This window comes from Cynoglossus semilaevis, chromosome 20 (assembly GCF_000523025.1).
Source record: "Cynoglossus semilaevis isolate Cse_v1.0 chromosome 20, Cse_v1.0, whole genome shotgun sequence".
In the NCBI taxonomy this organism is placed as follows: Eukaryota; Metazoa; Chordata; class Actinopteri; order Pleuronectiformes; family Cynoglossidae; genus Cynoglossus; species Cynoglossus semilaevis.
Window position 1 is genome coordinate 4,385,293 of NC_024326.1, and position 17,115 is coordinate 4,402,407.

General features: G+C 40.6%; 3 protein-coding genes across 3 annotated transcripts in view; 1 reads left to right on the top strand and 2 right to left on the bottom strand.

The window, feature by feature from the left end:
* atp1b3a (ATPase Na+/K+ transporting subunit beta 3a) overlaps positions 1–4,408 on the top strand; it is a 6,180-nt gene extending 1,772 nt beyond the window's left edge. The window contains exons 2-7 of the mRNA XM_008334079.3: positions 642–770; positions 1,071–1,169; positions 1,257–1,450; positions 1,594–1,644; positions 2,603–2,689; positions 2,778–4,408. Coding sequence (XP_008332301.1) covers positions 642–770; positions 1,071–1,169; positions 1,257–1,450; positions 1,594–1,644; positions 2,603–2,689; positions 2,778–2,945 — 728 coding nt within the window. The 3' untranslated portion in view covers positions 2,946–4,408. The remainder of the gene's footprint in view (positions 1–641; positions 771–1,070; positions 1,170–1,256; positions 1,451–1,593; positions 1,645–2,602; positions 2,690–2,777) is intronic.
* A 2,411-nt stretch (positions 4,409–6,819) lies between these two features.
* On the bottom strand, positions 6,820–11,277 carry grk7a (G protein-coupled receptor kinase 7a). The gene is made up of 4 exons (XM_008334078.3): positions 10,368–11,277; positions 9,603–10,058; positions 7,991–8,271; positions 6,820–7,841 (listed from the first exon to the last, which is right to left on the bottom strand). The coding sequence occupies exons 1-4, from the start codon at positions 10,962–10,964 to the stop codon at positions 7,499–7,501; spliced, it is 1,677 nt and encodes a 558-aa protein (XP_008332300.1). The 5' UTR covers positions 10,965–11,277; the 3' UTR covers positions 6,820–7,498.
* Positions 11,278–13,095: 1,818 nt separating this feature from the next.
* fbxo36b (F-box protein 36b) lies at positions 13,096–16,088 on the bottom strand. Its single transcript, XM_008334077.3, has 4 exons — positions 15,983–16,088; positions 14,786–14,894; positions 14,379–14,551; positions 13,096–14,279 (listed from the first exon to the last, which is right to left on the bottom strand). The coding sequence occupies exons 1-4, from the start codon at positions 16,076–16,078 to the stop codon at positions 13,830–13,832; spliced, it is 828 nt and encodes a 275-aa protein (XP_008332299.1). The 5' UTR covers positions 16,079–16,088; the 3' UTR covers positions 13,096–13,829.
* Positions 16,089–17,115: the final 1,027 nt, after the last annotated feature.

A 17,115-nucleotide genomic window follows, 5' to 3' on the forward strand; every position in this document is an offset into this window, starting at 1 on the left:
GGGTTTTTTTTTTTTAATGTTCCCCCCCCCCCCCGTTTGTTTGTTTTTTGGTCAGGGTGAGGTGGTAACACGACACCCTCCCTTACTCCTTTCTTCCCTCCCTCGCTCCTATAGGCCAGCCCAGGCTCAGTCAGCCTGCGCTGGGCCCCTGTGATGCTGTGCAGTGGGATGCTCCATTGCAGTTGCATGGCCGCCCACATTAGCATGCCTGTCAAGGTCAAATGGGATTCCCTCTCTCCTCTTTCTCTTTCCTTCACGCACGAGGCAGGTGCATTGTGGGATACTGTTGGAGAGGGATGAGAGAGGGGGGCTGTGCAGCAGGAAGAAGGGGGTCCATCCCTCCTCTTCTTCTTTTTTTTTTTTTTTTTTGGTCTGTCAACTTAGATGGCGTCCATGCTGTGGTGAACCATTTTGACTCTGATGTTTCCTCAGCTGTTGTCCACCTGTCATGGACAGACAGGGGACACGGCTGTCTTTATCGGCATTCCCAGTGTCCACTAGCAGGGGGGTCTGTGTTTCCCTCGTGATTCAAAATGGTTTCTCCTCAAACGGATCGTGACGACTGTTCTACCCCGGCACTTGGCGATGTGCAGGAATTCTCCTTCCTCATTGGACTCTTCGTCTCTTCTCTGTCTCTGCAGCCCTCATCCTGTTGTTCTACCTGGTGTTCTACTGTTTCCTGGCCGGGATGTTCGCCCTGACCATGTGGGTGATGCTGCTCACTCTGGACGACAACGTGCCGAGGTACAGGGACCGTGTTCCTCATCCAGGTTAGTGTCTTCCCAATTCAAAACCGAGGGGCGGGGGTGGATCTGGGGTCTTCCAGGTACCGTAGTTGACATTATTTTCGTCGCGAGAGCATTCATTATTCATCATCTGCAGCACAGAGACAGCGTCGTGATATAACGCTCTACATTCCAGCTGCTTTTTGTATCGACCTGTTTTGGAGTCTCTTCCTGTGAGGCGGGAGTGAAAGTGCGGCGGCGAGGACAGGGTTTCCTGCATCGTGTTTCTCATGTTGACATCGTTTACCACCAGACTGTTTACTTTTTCTCCCGTCTCCGATGCAGGCCTGGTGATTCGTCCCAGTCCGTTGGATATTAAAGTGAACAAATCCGATCCTCAGAGTAACGCCGTGTACATCAAGCAACTGGAGTCGTTCCTGCAGAGTAAGAGCTCGCCTCAGGAGTTCAAATTCATCCAGTTTTATTCCCCCGATATTTGACTAACCCTCTGTGTCCATCTGTCTGCCTCAGGGTACAACGACACGGAGCAAGAGAGGAACGAGGAGTGCAATCCAGGGGAGTACTTCCTGCAGGACGATACCGAGGAGAACACGAAAAAAGTTTGCCGCTTCAAGAGAGGCTCCCTGAGGTCCTGCTCCGGCCTGTCTGACACCAGTTTCGGATATTCCGACGGGAAACCCTGCATCCTGCTGAAAATGAACAGGGTAAGGCACTGAAACGTCTCCAGATTAGCCAGCGCTAAATGCTATCTTCTCATCCGTTGGTTTAGTTCCCCTGAATAATTTATTCTCAAAGCGTCCAGGAAATGGCGTCTCCATAAAAGGCTAAACTTTCCTTCTCTTTGTAGATCATTGGCCTGAAGCCCCGTGGGGATCCGTACATCAACTGCACAGTAAAAGTAAACATCTTTTGTTTCCACTCGTCTATTTTTGTACGATCTACTTTCCTGTATGTGTAGATTCTTCTTCTTCTTCTTTTATTTTACTCGTAAAAAACCATAACAGTCTTTTATATTTTCTTTCTGTTGCTGTCATTTTTCCCTCCTTTTTTTCCGTTTTGTGTCTGATTCCTTTCTGCATGCCGTCTTTGACGACTTTTGGGTAAGAGACTGTGGGAATTGTCAGAGTAAAGCCTGTCTATATTCATGTTATAATTTTGTTTTTAGAGATTATGTTGTTTGTGTTTTACATTGTAAATCGCTTTTAAATGAAAGAATATTTGCAACACATTGGGATGTGTTATCTCAAAAGAGTTATTAGGCTATGATAAAATAAAGTCAGAATTTTGAGATTATTTGTTATGTTTTTAATACTTTATTCAATTAGTAGTAATTTTGAAATTACTTCAAAATTTTAGTAAGTAAAAAAATAGTAAATATTCAATATATACTAATATATTAAATATTTACAGATTTGTTTTTACTTAACATTTTTAAAATTAAAAAAAAAATTTTATGTAAAACTTTGACGTAATCTCAAAGTTAGGACTTTTCTTATTTTCAAAATCCTACGATACAAGTAGAATCTGCTGAGATTCCTGAGAATGAATTCTGTCTACTGTTATTGAGACTTCCTTATCTCAAATTGTGATAACATCACACTGTTTTTCCTAAACAAAAAGAAAAATCCTATTCTAATTGGATTCATTTTAATTTTTTTATCCAATTTAAAAGTCCTATATTTAAATTAAATGTCAGGATCTTATTGAATTCTATGGAAAAGTAAGTATTTATGGAGAACTTTCTACATAAAACTCGGATTTAAGAGAAAATGTAATCTTAGATTTTGAAGTCATACCAGTTAAATCTCTGACTCTGACCTTTGATCTGTCACATTAACCCTCGTTCCTCTCCACAGAGAGACAGCCAAATTGAAATTCAGTACTTCCCCAGTAAGGGACGCATTGACAAGATGTACTTCCCCTACTACGGCAAAAAGGCCCATGTAAGTATTCACTTCCTGTCAGATCATGCCCACGCACGTCTCCACGCTACTGTGTTATTGACGGACAGCTGTCTCTGATCCGACGTAGGAGAACTACGTGCAGCCCCTGGTGGCCGTGAAGCTGCTGCTCAACAAGGAGGACTACAACAACGAGCTGGCCGTGGAGTGCAGGGTCGAGGGCTGCGACATTCGCAACAACGACGAGAGGGACAAGTTCCTGGGTCGCGTCACCTTTAGGATCACGGTGGTCGAGTAAAATGTGAAATCACACTGCCATTTAACGGGAAAAAAAACCAAGTGCAGAGGCTGCCCATGTTTGATATGGATTTATGTTCAAAGATCTTAAAAAAAAAAACAAAAAAAAAAAACAGGAAGGAAGTGTCAAATGCGTCGCAAAGACTGCATTTTATGGGGATTGTGGTGCCAAAGGGTGTAACGCAGATTAGTTTGGCTCGGTGTGGATGCAGGTGTTGAATGTTGCTTTGATGACATTTCTGACTCTTCTTTCCCCCATGATCCTTTGCCGACCTCCTTAAGGGATTTCCTAAACATGACACAGGCTCTGCTCCGATCCGCCCGTACAAGCACCTGTCCATTATCTTCATTCCTCCTCACGCCGTTGCACTCCTCATTCTCCACCCACTATATCTATATGAGTGTATATTTTCTTTCCAGTGTTGATGTGATTAGGTCAGTTATTGCCATTCCGAACAAGCCATTTGGAGCTTATGTGTACGTGCCAGTCTGATCCCACCTCCTCCTCCTCATGTTTTTTAGCGTTTCCCGCCGTCAGAAAGGGAAGCGTCGCTTTCATCTCTCGATCCTGTGTGAATGACTGTGCCGGTGCTAGGAAGTCGAGAGAGGATTTTTATCTGGCTGTATAGTGTAATATGAGAGGGTTCCTGCCACATTTTCAGAGTATTCCACATTCTCGCGTCACAAAGACTTTATCAGATCGTACCTTGATAATCAAGTATAGCCACTGTATCCTTGTATATGAAATGCCAATAACAAAGTCCCTTTTAACATATGAATACATTGTGATCCTTACCATATTTAGGGTATTATAGATAGATCTTTGTGTTGTGGTCCGTGTGGCCGCGACCCAGTCTTGTGCTGTGTGTCTGTCTGCATGTCCGTCTGTTTGTCCGTCTGCCCGTCTTCCTGTCTAATCACCTCTCCGATGCAATAGCCAACAGTGCGTGAGGCCTCCAGAGCTAGAGAACACAAAACGATGGCGACACACACACACACACACACACACACACACGGGAGGTACGGTGTAAAAATTGCTTTTAAAGTGGAGAGGTGCCAGAAAAAGCGTTGCAAAAATAAAAGAGGTTCACTGTAACTATGTACTGTATATCTTATACGTGATCTGTATATCTATCTGGGTCTCAAAGATTGTTTGTTAGTTTTCTCTCTTCAGCCTGTTGATCTGATTGTCTGCCAATCTATTACTCTTCAATGTATATATATATAAACACTAGCTACCATATTTACTTAATTCACACTGTATTTTTGTCACAAAACACAATATGGGTGCACTGTAAAGAAATAATTTAAGTAAAGATTTACAGGAAAATATCTTATTCAAAGCTATGTTTACACAGTCTTAAAAAGGAGCCCACGTTTGAAAGAACATCTTGTAACATCTCTTCAGGGTGCCTTAAGACCTGATGAAATAAATTGTGGAATAAAAGTGATTTTGAAGAAAAATATACCTCTTTCCCCCCACCCCTCAAAATTCGGCGGTTTTTGTTGCAATAATTGAAACCAGTTGGATTTCAAATCTCAAATCTTTTTTTGCCACACATGGTTCATTTTACTGTTCTAAATTTTGTATTTCAGCTAGCAACAACTCACATGGTTCATTTTACTGTTCTAAATTGACTTTTGTATTTCAGCTAGCAACTAGCAACAACAACAAACACAATTACTTTTGACAGTAACATGAAAACAAAACACAACATGGTTAAATAAAGGTAGTTATCAGCAAACACTATATGTCATTTTTAAAATGAAACCATGATATTATTATTATTATTATTATTATTATTATTATTAAAAGACTCCAGGCCTTTTGCTTATTTTGTTAAAGCAAATGTCAAAACTTACCCAAGATATCACCTGTTGGTCAAAATGGCTTACTACGAGTGTGAGTCTTGGATTTAAAATAAACAATTACAATACAGTAGAGTGGCTGTGGCCACTAAATCTAAAGCTGCAGTCAGTAAATTGTGAAAGTACTGAGTCACGGACTGCTGGGAACGAGGCTCAGACACGAATGCTAATCACACTCCACTTTAAAAATGGCCGCCGCTAGGGACTTTTTTCCGCCCCGCCGCTAGAGACCTGTGGATGAATCAGTCAAAGGATGTGAATTTGGTCATCTTAGTAAAAGCATGACAGTGCATTTACTCAAGTCTCCTGTCCACTACTGCTAAATATATCTGATGCCACACGGGGGAGCCAGAGACGAGTTAACCGTGACTTAATTGACTGAGCAGCAGCAGCAGAGAAATCTGCTGTGAAGAATGTGAGGTCCACATTCCACATTCCACAGTTTTCCATTTAGAATTTACGATGTTTACACACCGGTCGATAAGACACATTCATTCAGGCAATGTTTGTTCAGCATTTCAAACCAAATAAGTCGTGATATGAAAGATAAAGGCGACGTTATGGTCCACCAGACGTTACAACCACCAGAACGAGGCAGACGCTATCAACTAAATAAATACAATAAAAAAAAACACTGATAGTTAAAAATAATTGAAAAAAAGTACGACAAATATCTAGTGGATAGTTAAAAATAATTGAAAAAAAGTATGACAGATATCTAGAGTCATACAAAAGAAGTATGGCAAATTTTATAATTTTTCTAATAACATTCCATGTAGAATCTGGACTAGTGGATAACTTTGTCAGGTGTCCTCTCTCTGGTACAACTGCCTAAAATGTTGCTTACATTTTTAACACGTTTTCTTCAAGCCCATTACTCAGTGAACATCTTCACACAGCCAGTAACCTCACATGACATTCTGACCGCAGTCGGTCAGAATATATCATGTCAATGTTACATGAAATCTTCCCACAGTATTCTGAGACAGCTGGAGACGCAGGTCCGTCCTTCACCGTCACTGGTGTGTACCCTTGTCTTGCTATATGTGAGATAATCTCTCGGGGGGTTTAGCACGACCAAGAATCCACCTTTGAGTCTCCTAAGCTGTAGTTGTCCTTGAGTTAGACAGTGAGAGGGGTTAGACACTCGGGAAGAACACTCACTTATACTCAGAGTTGTAGAAAGTACCACATACACCATGATGTACAACGACTACTTGGATCTTTGAGTGTTGAAATCTTCAAACATGTGGCTAAGAGATAGCTAACGATTCAATTTTGTTTCCCAGATTCTTCATTCACCTCTGAAGCTGACTTAAGCAAAGTAGGTGAAAGGATAACACAGGTTATCGTCTTATCAGCTAAGAGTTGAACTTGCTAATTTGTGGCGGCCTTGGCTATAGTCAGCAACCTCAACCAGATTAAGGAGTTGATATTTTTGTGACATCCATACACACACACACAAAGCATCAACATTTAGAAACCTGAACGTTTTACACACTTTTAGAAGAAATACTTTTAATTTATCCAAGTGAAATCTCAATCCAATTTCAGTTTAACAACTGATACTGATACTTACATAAGTACTTACATTATGTATACTGTGTTTAGATCATATTAACACTAACTCACACAAGCTCTTCCACACTGGGTAAGGAATGACATACTCTGAGACAAGTAAACAAAAATAAAACGTCTTCATTTTAAACCTACATCTGTATGACGAGTCTTTTTTTTTCTCCAGGATCTGATGAGCTTGAGTTCATTCACCTCAAACTAAAACAAACGCTCAGACACACGTGGGACAAACTTCCAATTTCTATGTGCCCAAACTCTTCTTATTTCTCCTCCTTCATCTGAGTGGACATCACTCCCCTTTCTCCCAGCATCCCAGGGCTGCAGAGACCCGACCTCCTCAGGACGCTGAGCCTCATAGCACCAACAGCAGAGGGCATGTGGACACTTAGATTTTTTTTCTCTCTTTTTTTTTTTACAGAACTTCTAAATACTTTTACCTCATCTCTGTGCATATTATTTCCATTATATATATTTATATATGTACATACAATATAAACATTTGCAACAGCTGATCATTTACATTAAAAAATAACTAGCAAAGGTGTATTTAGTTGTAAATGGATGATCTGACTTATGTGTGAGGATTAGCATCGTCACTGACCGTGATGATAAAACTACAACAACTTCTGCCGAGTGTGTTTAAAAAGCATGTTTGGACGTTGACAAACAGCAGAACATCCAAATGAAAGTGCTAAGATGAGCGCTTAATTTTACACTGCAAACTTCACCGTTTCGTAGCAGTCTCCTAACGCAGAGCGCGTGAAATTACTTAGGCTACTTAGGGTCAAGATGTCGCAAGTCTGAACATGCAATTAGAGACAGTCCAAGAAGAACTGTGAACCAGAGAGAGACGATGCTCTGAAAGAACACAGAAAACTCATCTTAATTATCATTTCTGACCAAACCTTGGATAAAAAGCCATGTATTTTTTTTACAAACCCTGAGCCCTGTTTCCAAGGCCAGATCAAGATGATCACCGAAGATGCCTTGCTCACCGTTTTCATGAAGCGTTAACCGTCATTGACACAAACTGTTTCCTGACTTTGATAAAAATAACCGAGTGTTTTGTTACAACAATAATGTGACATGTAAAACCATGGTGGTTGCTCACAGCACTGTACATGTCCCGGACTTCTTTTCATCATCGGCATCACCTCCTCCGCCTTCTTTTCTGTTGGGGTCGTTGAGCTCATCGAACAGACCAGTTTCTATCATTTCCTGCTGCCACTGGATAGCCACGGCACCTGTGCTAAACTCTTTGAAAAACTTGTCATCCTTGGCATCCAACACGATCCCCTTGATGTCTGAGAACTCCGCAATGTCGCCGGTGTCCTTGGCGTAGACAACGTTGGGCTTGGGGGTCCAAGGAGGATCCACTAACCCAGCCTCCAAGCGAGGGAAGTTGATGCTCTTGAACCAGGGATGCTTCCTGGGATCCTCCATATTGTTCCTGATGACAGAAAGCAAAGTTTCTTACTTCTCTTTGAATGTTTTGGTGTTGTAATATTTGATTTTAAGTTAATCAATATGTTTACCAGGTACAGTTAGTGACACCATCAGCTTGATCAGTAAACTTGATCAGGAAATCCTAGAACTTACTTAATGCCCAGACGCTCATCTATCTTCTTCTTCAGGAACTGTTGAATAATGTCCTTGGTCTGAGCATCGAAGCACCTGTGCTCCCACTTTGGCTCTTCATTGATAATGCGACGCTGCACCTCTTCCTTCTCCACCTTCTCTTTCTTGGCCTCAGGGCCCTTGAATGGTGTGTATCCAGCCACCATCTCATAGATACTGCAGCCCAAGGCCCACCAGTCCACAGACGTCCTGTATGGAGTTTTGGTCAGGAGTTCTGGAGCCATGTACGCACCAGTACCAGCCTGAGAAAGGTCAAGAGGACACTTTTCTTTAAATCCTATTTTTTAAATCATGTGGGGACACTTTTCTTTAAATCCTATTTTTTTTTTAATCATGTGGGAAATGAGAGTCAGTCTGTCAGTCTGTGAGCAAAAACCTCAGGCCTGGACCAGAGAACTTCATTATGTTTTTTAGATGGTATAACGATGCAGCTGTTGTGAATCAAAGGTGATGCACATTTAGAGAAGAGTTGATTTATTCTAATGAATCATTTCACAACATAAATAAACTGTCATGGATTACGGACATTTTTTCCACATGGTTCAGTTCACAGTGGTGAACCAGCCCAATGTGAGTTTACAAGCCTTTCTTTTTTCCTTTACTAATCACTGAGGAAAATCAGTATGACCTTTATCTGACCTTTGTCTGACCAAGTCAAATTTACCTCCTTCCCCACATTTGTATTAGTATTTTATTGATTAGATTTTTTGTCCCTATCTAGTGCAGGACAAAATGACTGTACATCACTTCACTGCAACTGAGACGATGACCAAAACCTTCACAAGGTGGCACTAATGCAACATAAAGAAATGCTGTGAAAAAACCCAGAGAAGACGAAGACAATCAGGAATAGCCTTGAGTCTACACTGGAACATCTTATCTTCACTCCTCACGCCTTTTCTTTCAAGCATGTGTCTAGATTAGTTCTCTAAACTGATTAGTTAGTTAGTAAATTGTACTACAAGTCCACTGACCAGACATCACTGGGTTTGCATGTCATGAACTGTCGTTTCAGCAAAAACAAATGTCGTCTCTTAAAGTCATCTTAACCACAGTGATGTGCTGAACAGGTTAAATTGAATTTCTTAATAAATACTACTTCTAGTCAGTCAGTGGAAACTGTGTAATTACACTGGTTACAACTTCACACTGAGATTGAAGTAGGAGTCTGTACAGAAATACTCCAGTTCATCACGCTGTTTGCAAACCGAGCACGTCTAAACATACGTGCTGTGCTTTTTTAGCTGGATCTGTTACTCTAGTGAGGGACAGACTTGTGTAATGCCCTAAGAGGATTAAGAGGTTAGCCTAGCCACTTCGGCTGGCTGAGGAGCATCAGAGTTCTGGATAATAAGCTTACTGGACTTTCATAGAGCTGAGAGCTTACTCTTTGCTACTGCAGGACCCCAAGGAACCCTGGTTACAGGCGTCATCGTCAAATCATAGGTTAGGATTGGTGTTGGTGTGGTCATGTCATGACTTTATAGTGCTGTGCTGTGTTCTTTGGCCTTGATTAATTGTTAAAAGTTCAGTGTTTAATTGTGTAGGAAGTGAAGGAAACATGTGTGCTTACCATTTGAGTGACAGTCTTCCCCGGAGCAATCTCAATGGCTAGACCCAAATCTGAAAGTCGGCACTGGCCCTTGCTGTCCAGCAGCACGTTCTCTGGCTTCATATCACGGTATACGATGTCCATTTCGTGGAGATGCAGGATTCCAGTGGTGATCTGGGCCGTGTAGTGGATGATGCGTTTCATCTCGATGCCCTTGTCCACACCCTTTCCATCGTAGCCTATGTTGTAAATATGGAACTTGAGGTCTCCTCCATTCATCAGGGTCATGACAAGGCACAGGTGGGTCTTGCTGTCGTAAGCATAGGCCAGGTTGACCAGAAACAGGCTGTTGACCTTCTCCAGGATCTTCTTCTCCAGGAGGGCCATCTTTTCACCGCCTTTCTTCTTCAGTCGCAGTTTATCCAACTTTTTACAGGCGTACATCTGCCCGGTGTTCTTCACCTGCACAGCACACACCTAGACGGACACAAACAATTGATAATGAATTAAATATTAAATATTCACTAACATTTCAATGTTAATGTTTAATGCTGTTTTACTCTTGGCATTAGAGAGGATTACATGTAATACTACGGATTTAAGACATGGCTGCCAACATTAGTGATCCTAACGGGCGGTTTGCCAACTGTGCTCGAGACTCATTAGACCCAACGTCTGACCCATTTCTCTCTGATAGTACTTGTTTACCTTCAAACATCACCTTTGCTTAAATGTGATATCCATCACAATTCACATTCTAAAAAAAGGAAGAATGTTCATGCTTACCTCTCCAAAGCCACCTTTTCCCAGTGTTCGGAACTCATAGAAGTATTTGTCACTGATGGGCTGTTTCTCGAACTCTTTCCACTGGAGGAACTTATCAAAGAACGGGCTGGCTTGGTAATCTGTGAAGGGCTTGGCCATTAAATATTCTCTTACACCTTCCTGGATTTTGCTTTTCATCACTTCCTCAAAAGTGGCATCTGTCACCGACTTGCATTTATCAGCAGCCTCCCCGGTGAGAAAGGAGAGGAAGGACTTGGAGTCAGCCTTGCAGTACTTGTTGAGGATGTTCTGACGGGCTTTGTCCTTGGTGGCACTTTCAGCCAGATCCCAATCATTTAGATCATCCAGGAAATCAACAGCCAGTTTGAATGAAGGATTACTTGCCAGGTACTGACGGAAGAACTTTTTGCCAATAGGCTGCCGTTCACAAAGTGATGTGAAGTCCTTATCGACGGAAGCTCTCACTGAGGTACACTGTTCACCTTTGGGGAGAGACAGGCTGCGGCGTCTCTTTTTCATCTCCTTGTCGTCACCGCCCTGGGCTTTTAGGTAGGCCGTGTTGGCCACCAGGTTATCCAGTCCCCCCATGTCACACATCTTGGCGGCTGTATGTTGCCTGTCCCCTCTGCGGTACTGGGATCTTCTTGGGTTACCCTCTTACGGTTGGCACAGCGTCCTTCAAAACGTGTGTGCGTCCAGGTGAATGTGCAATCTGTTTCAAACCCTTCACCCAACCTACCTGCAAACCTAAGACACACTGACACACCCAGTAATTACTCCTTTAGAATTAAATGCCGAGGAGGGATTTTGGCTTAAGGATCTTTGTGTGGCCTATTCGTGGATGCTGTGCACGTAAAGGGAATCATAAGAGGGCTCTATCCTAAGAGGCTTTGGGGCCCTCTATATTTGCTCGTGGCATTCAGGTCCGTAGAGTCTGCTGCCCTCTATATTTGCTCGTGGCATTCAGGAGTTGAACCGTGGTCCGTAGAGTCTGCTGCAGATATTGTAAAACTGTGACCATCACTGGGAGTCACCTGAACTTTAAGTCTTAATGTATCTAACCTATTCTTCTTTTGACTCCCAGTCTAGTCCTTATCTTAAGTCACTTCCGTTGTCTGCTTTGTATTGCATACTTAGCCAAAAGTGATATTTTTAGGCATCATTTATAAAAAGAATCACAGTAAAAATGGATCATTGGGCTATAGGAAAAAATCACAGTAAAAATGGATCATTGAGCTAGGGCTATAGGAAAAAGAAAATTGAACTTATCTTAAATGATAACCCCTAGCTAGTAACAATAGCTTTAGGTTAGCCAGTAAAAATGAAAGACTATATTTGTAAAATTGCAGCCACATTTAAACAGAGAGGATTGATAGTTAAAGATTTGCCGAGAAACTAATAAACAATTACGCCAAATTAAGGGTCAAAAATATGTGCATTAACCGTTGCGGCGCGTAACTCTCTCCAGACACTTGTATTAGAGAGATGAATAGGCACTTTCTTTTTCACTGTTACTGTTGGCAGCATCTTTACACCATAGCTACAGTGTTGTGGGGCAATAATCCTGGGATAATGTTAGCTAATCCTTCTCCAAATGGTCTCAAGATATCAGCGCAAGACTGAGGGAGGGGTCGGGGGGTGGGATGGTAGGGTAGTTGCTGGTAGACAGACCCAGACTTTACAAAAGGTGACGCCCACACAGTCATACCTGTATGAGAGTTGGAAAGTTTAAAAAATAATAATTTCAGCATTTGGAACATAGCCAGAATGAGAACAAGCTGCAATTAAGGAGCTTAATTATACGCCCTCACAAAGGAAGTGGCCCCCTGCTGGCTAATGAGAGTTGTTTCATATATCAGTCAAAAGTCAAGCATCTTGTAAATGGCTCATAGTGGCAGTAAATCTTTTAAGCCTCCTGGCTGGATAAAAACAGGCCATTGACTTCATCTCCTACCAGGTCAGAGAAGGCACAGTCCTAAGCTGAGAGAACACACAGAGACACCTTTTGGAGTTCCCACTGACTCCAGTGGCCATCCCTGCTGATCCAGGCAGTCATTACTGATGCCATCTCTATTTCCTGACAAACTAAATGTTTGTATGGTGATAGATAATTTAAAAAAAGAATATAAGAATATGACAGTAAGTTTGATTTTTTTTTTCTTGCAACCTTTAACCTTGCAGGGATTACCCCCCTGCTCAGGGAGGGAGTAAAGGTTAAGATGAACGTGGGCCCTGTTATCCTATTTCAAACACAGCCAACTGAGTGGTCTTTACATAGACTGAGAATATCCAATTATGGTCCGTAGCTTTTGACAGAACAGATCATAGAACAGAGCAGAACACACAGGGGGTGGATTAGACACAGAATCAAGAGTCTCCCTACAAGTCAGTGGTTCCCAACCATTTTCTGGCCTGTGACCCCATTTTGACATCAACAAATGTATACACACCCACAGACAGACACACCTACAATCACACAGTTGTAAGGACAGCTTGTAAACACAACGTAGAAGTTTACATTTACTCACTGACTTTGCTCCAGAGTGTAACTGTTGGAATAGGCTCCAGCATCTGAAAAGAATAAAAGGAACGTTTTTCAAATGTTAAACATTAGACAATAGACAAAACGTTAGCACAGGAATACCTAACAGTAAGCTGAAAATATAGCAAATTTATGTAAATACTTACCAAAAAGAGTAGTACTAGGCGGCAGTTACATTTTAAGAAATAAAATCCAGCTGTTGATTCAGAGAAGGCCATAATTTACTGAGACAATTAGCCCTGACTGTAGTTTTTTAAAGTGATTTACTGTGTTGTTATTACTACTACTCAAATTGACCACACAGTGGTGTTTTGGTTTTTTTCCCACTTGTCTCTAAGTGCTGTTTCAACACTTCTAAAATGGTGTGGCTTTATTTCCCATCTGCAGTGTTTTCTGAATATCTTGGGAGAAATGAAGACAGATTCTAACTCAACTGGAAACCACCTTCACCTGCTTTGAACAAAACAACAACACAAAAGATTATTATACACTGGAAATTGAAAAGTATTTTATGATGTCAACGTCATATCTCAGTGTGCAGTACATGTATAAAGTTCGTTCATAGCTTTTTTGGAGGAAATTCATATTTTACATATCATGAGAGGAAGTTAAAAATATGATTTGTTTTCAATAAATACTTGATTGTAGTGCCAGCAATGTTGTGTTTATAATGTCATTATTATTATTTCAGGGGTTCATTAGATACGATCTGTGTTCAAAGATTCATTAATTGAATCTTTTGAACCTTGCTGACCTTTTATTACATTTCCCTAAAAAGCAGTAAGAATTTACTTTTGAGAAAAAGGGTAAATGACTGAGGAATATTCAACTAGTAATGAGCTACATGAAGACTGGGTTCCACTGAACTTTCTAAAACAAAAAACCTGACTGTGGCAGTCACGACTCTGTGTCCTCTGCTGTTACTCATGTGCCGTCATCTGTGCTGGTGTTTGCACCAGAAGGCGCTGCATGTCTTCCAGGAAGTGTTCAGGCACAGATTCAGAGGAATCAGAGAAGGTGTCGGAGTCAGGGACACTGCCAGGATCAATGTAGGAGCTGGTGTCAGAGCCAGAGCTGAGCGCAGGGGTAACGCTGTGATGAAATTCCTTCTCCGACATAGGGACTTCTTTTTTTTCCACACTTTCTTCCTGACAGCTGTCTTCATTATTTTCTAGGTCACAGACCTGCTGCGCTCCTCTTTGCTCCTCGGTCTTTAGCCTCCTGCGGCTGATCAGCTTCTGCAGCTGCAGCTTGCTGGTAAAAAAGATGCGGCGCCAGCCCACCTCCAGAGCCAGGGAGGCCACTTCATCTGAAACTGTGTTGCAGCACTTTCGCACTGCCTGTTCCCAAAACTGCTCCGACCCACATAACTAAAGAGCGGGGAACAGGGGGGGACAAAAGAAACATGTAGCAATGAGTTGGATTCCCATGCAGTTGGTGTTACTTGTAAAGTATTTCCATAAACCCACCTGTCTAAACCGATGTGATGTTTGTCCAAGCTGCTCCACATCCTCCAGCTCAAGGTAATTAATTATCCGCAGCAATAAGGAGTCAGACAGATGATCCAGATAATCATAGTGACCATGGCACAGAGCCTTGGTATACAGCAAGATCCGATGTCCAAACACAACACTGACCTCACCTGACAAGACGTTCACCATTTAATTTGTCACTCATATTAAGGGAAACACAACACTGACCTCACCTGACAAGACATTCACCATTGACATTTGTCATTCAAATGAAGGGATTTAATTTCTTTTTAAGGTTAGAATTTTTATCTGAAACTAAATGCAGTAAGAAGAGCAGAAACATCTTCTTCTAGTATGTAGTATATTCATTTAACAGGTAATTAAAACTGAAGATCTGGACTTACTCTGCATCCAGGAGTCGTCTAGGAAGTCTTGGTGAGACTCCTTCACCTCCCCAGGCCTGGAGTACCTGTCCACAGCTCTCAAAGAAATCTTCCACCATCTCCATATTACCTGCAAATGAAATGTAAAAGAAATTGGAGTCAGAGGTATTTGGAAAAAAAAGACAGTAAACACAGTATTTATGATTTCATATATTTTGTCTTGTTCCTATTTAGCTCCTGAAATGATCTAAACACATCTCCATCACATATGCCCTCTTTATCTTTCTTTTCTCGTCGAACTAGGCATTTCCCTCGTTCCAGGATTTCGAGTGTAATTTGCATTTTTAAGCAGGTAATTTGGGGGACCTGTTCAAAAGTGATGGGACCATGAAAGCTGAGAAGTATGATCAGATACTGATACACCATGCTGTGCCATCTGGGAAGTGACTTCTTGGCCATGGGTTCATCTTTCAGTGGGTGTGCAAAGGCACGCACGTCAGGACAAAATGAACAAAAGAAGCTGGGCTGAAAATGCACACTAATTAAACACACCAGGCATGAAGGACAGTTCAGGAATGTTTTCTAAGCTGTGAAAAAACATGTTTTTTGAGTAGCATGTAAGATATTTGGCAGAAGAGCTTTCATTAGAATTTCCATTTGTTTGCATTAGTAATCAAGATAATTCAATTAATTTACAAATTTCTTGTCAAATAGCCAAACTAAAAACATTAGGGTAGGTTGACCCTAATATAAATGTTCACTACTGCAACTGTTATAATGATTTGAGCATCACATTCATGCTAAGTGTAATGACTTGTACCTTTTCTCACGTATGTTTTGTTTATTATTATATAATAAAGGATTACATTTTAAATAAATTAGTTTAAGTGAGAGCTGAAACTCTATACTAACATACTACATACTAAATAACGAGGATTTACGAACAATAAATCTCAGTTTTCAACTTCTGCTTGCAGTTCAAAACTTGACGTAAAAAAATAATAAAATAAATTTTAAAAAATAACAGTACATTATAAATGGAGGTAAAAGCGGACATTTCTACCAAAATAGTCACAACTGTAATAAGTTTAGCGAACTTAATAGCAGTGACGTTCGTAACGACGCAAACAAGTTGTGCTAATTAAAAAGTGAACCTTTAAAAAAAAAAACTAGAATGAATAAAGTTATTATAAATTTGTAAAAGCATACCCGACTTACCCCTTTCTTGGTGACACTAAAATAATAAAAGTTCTTGTTGGGAGGACGGCCAACTCCCGAAATTTCAAACAGCGGGTCTGTTAACAGAGAGGCCATGTTAGTTTGAATAGAGTCATAGCAACAAGACCAATTCGTCGTAGTCAAAGGCAACGGGAAAGACGACAGTTTGGTTTTTAAATAACGAAGATTAAACTCAAAAGTCCATAAAAACAGTGTTATAATTCAATGCTTTAAGATAAGCTTCAGTAATTTATTGGTCAAATTTATAATTATTCCTTAACTTTTGGCTAATAAAATACTTTATTTTTAACTTTATTATATGAAATATATTCTCTTTACATTGTATTCCTATAAGCGGGATCAATAACTTGGAGAGTCCAATAAAAAATAGAGTATCTTGTTTGCAAATTAAATTCTCATGTCACTAAAATAAAGTAACTGCCATAGTTAAAAATCTTTTAATTTATTTATACATATATTTATATATGTACACATTTACTAACCTATTCTTGCAAAGACAAAAAAAAAACAACCAAAAACATTGTCAAATTTAAAGTTAGTGATTGGTGTCAGAATGTAGACCCTCACTTTTTCCCAGAGTCATAGCAAGAAGCAGTCATGACATATTCCACTAATAAATCTATAGTTTCCCTCTGCCTTTACCTAAATCAAAATAAAGAGAAAACCAAATTTATCCTTATCTTATCTGAAAAGCGTTTCACATAGAAGGCAAGAAGATCAACCGTCAAGGTTATACAGTGGCTACAACATGAATGGTGTCTTGGCAGAACCGGTCAACTGTTGAAAAATGACTCCTTCATTTGTCATGCTTCTTTTTGTTAACCAAAATATGACTATGCAAAAATAACTCATAATACATCTACATCTGACAGCAGAGAGGAAACTGGCAGCGTAGTGAACTTGGCATTAATATTCATGGAATCGGGTCACAGAACAAGGGGAATGCCGGCAATATTCAACTTAAATTTCTGTTGTGCTCGAACAATCATTTTAAAAATATTTAATATCCTGATAGCCCAGGATAAATGCTGCGTATGATCCTTCTGCCTACAAGCTTTTTCTCTAATTTATAAAAAAGGTTTGCATTTAGTCGTAGGAAGCTTTAGACTGTT

Coding starts and splice junctions, on each gene's coding strand:
- grk7a (XM_008334078.3), bottom strand. CDS start 10,964: ATGTGTGACATGGGGGGACTGGATAACCTGGTGGCCAACACGGCCTAC. Junction 10,059..10,367: donor GAAAAGGTGGCTTTGGAGAG/GTAAGCATGAAC, acceptor GTGTCCGTCTAG/GTGTGTGCTGTGCAGGTGAA. Junction 7,842..7,990: donor GATGAGCGTCTGGGCATTAA/GTAAGTTCTAGG, acceptor TTCTGTCATCAG/GAACAATATGGAGGATCCCA.
- fbxo36b (XM_008334077.3), bottom strand. CDS start 16,078: ATGGCCTCTCTGTTAACAGACCCGCTGTTTGAAATTTCGGGAGTTGGC. Junction 14,895..15,982: donor TTAGTGTCACCAAGAAAGGG/GTAAGTCGGGTA, acceptor TTTCATTTGCAG/GTAATATGGAGATGGTGGAA. Junction 14,280..14,378: donor CATCACATCGGTTTAGACAG/GTGGGTTTATGG, acceptor CCCGCTCTTTAG/TTATGTGGGTCGGAGCAGTT.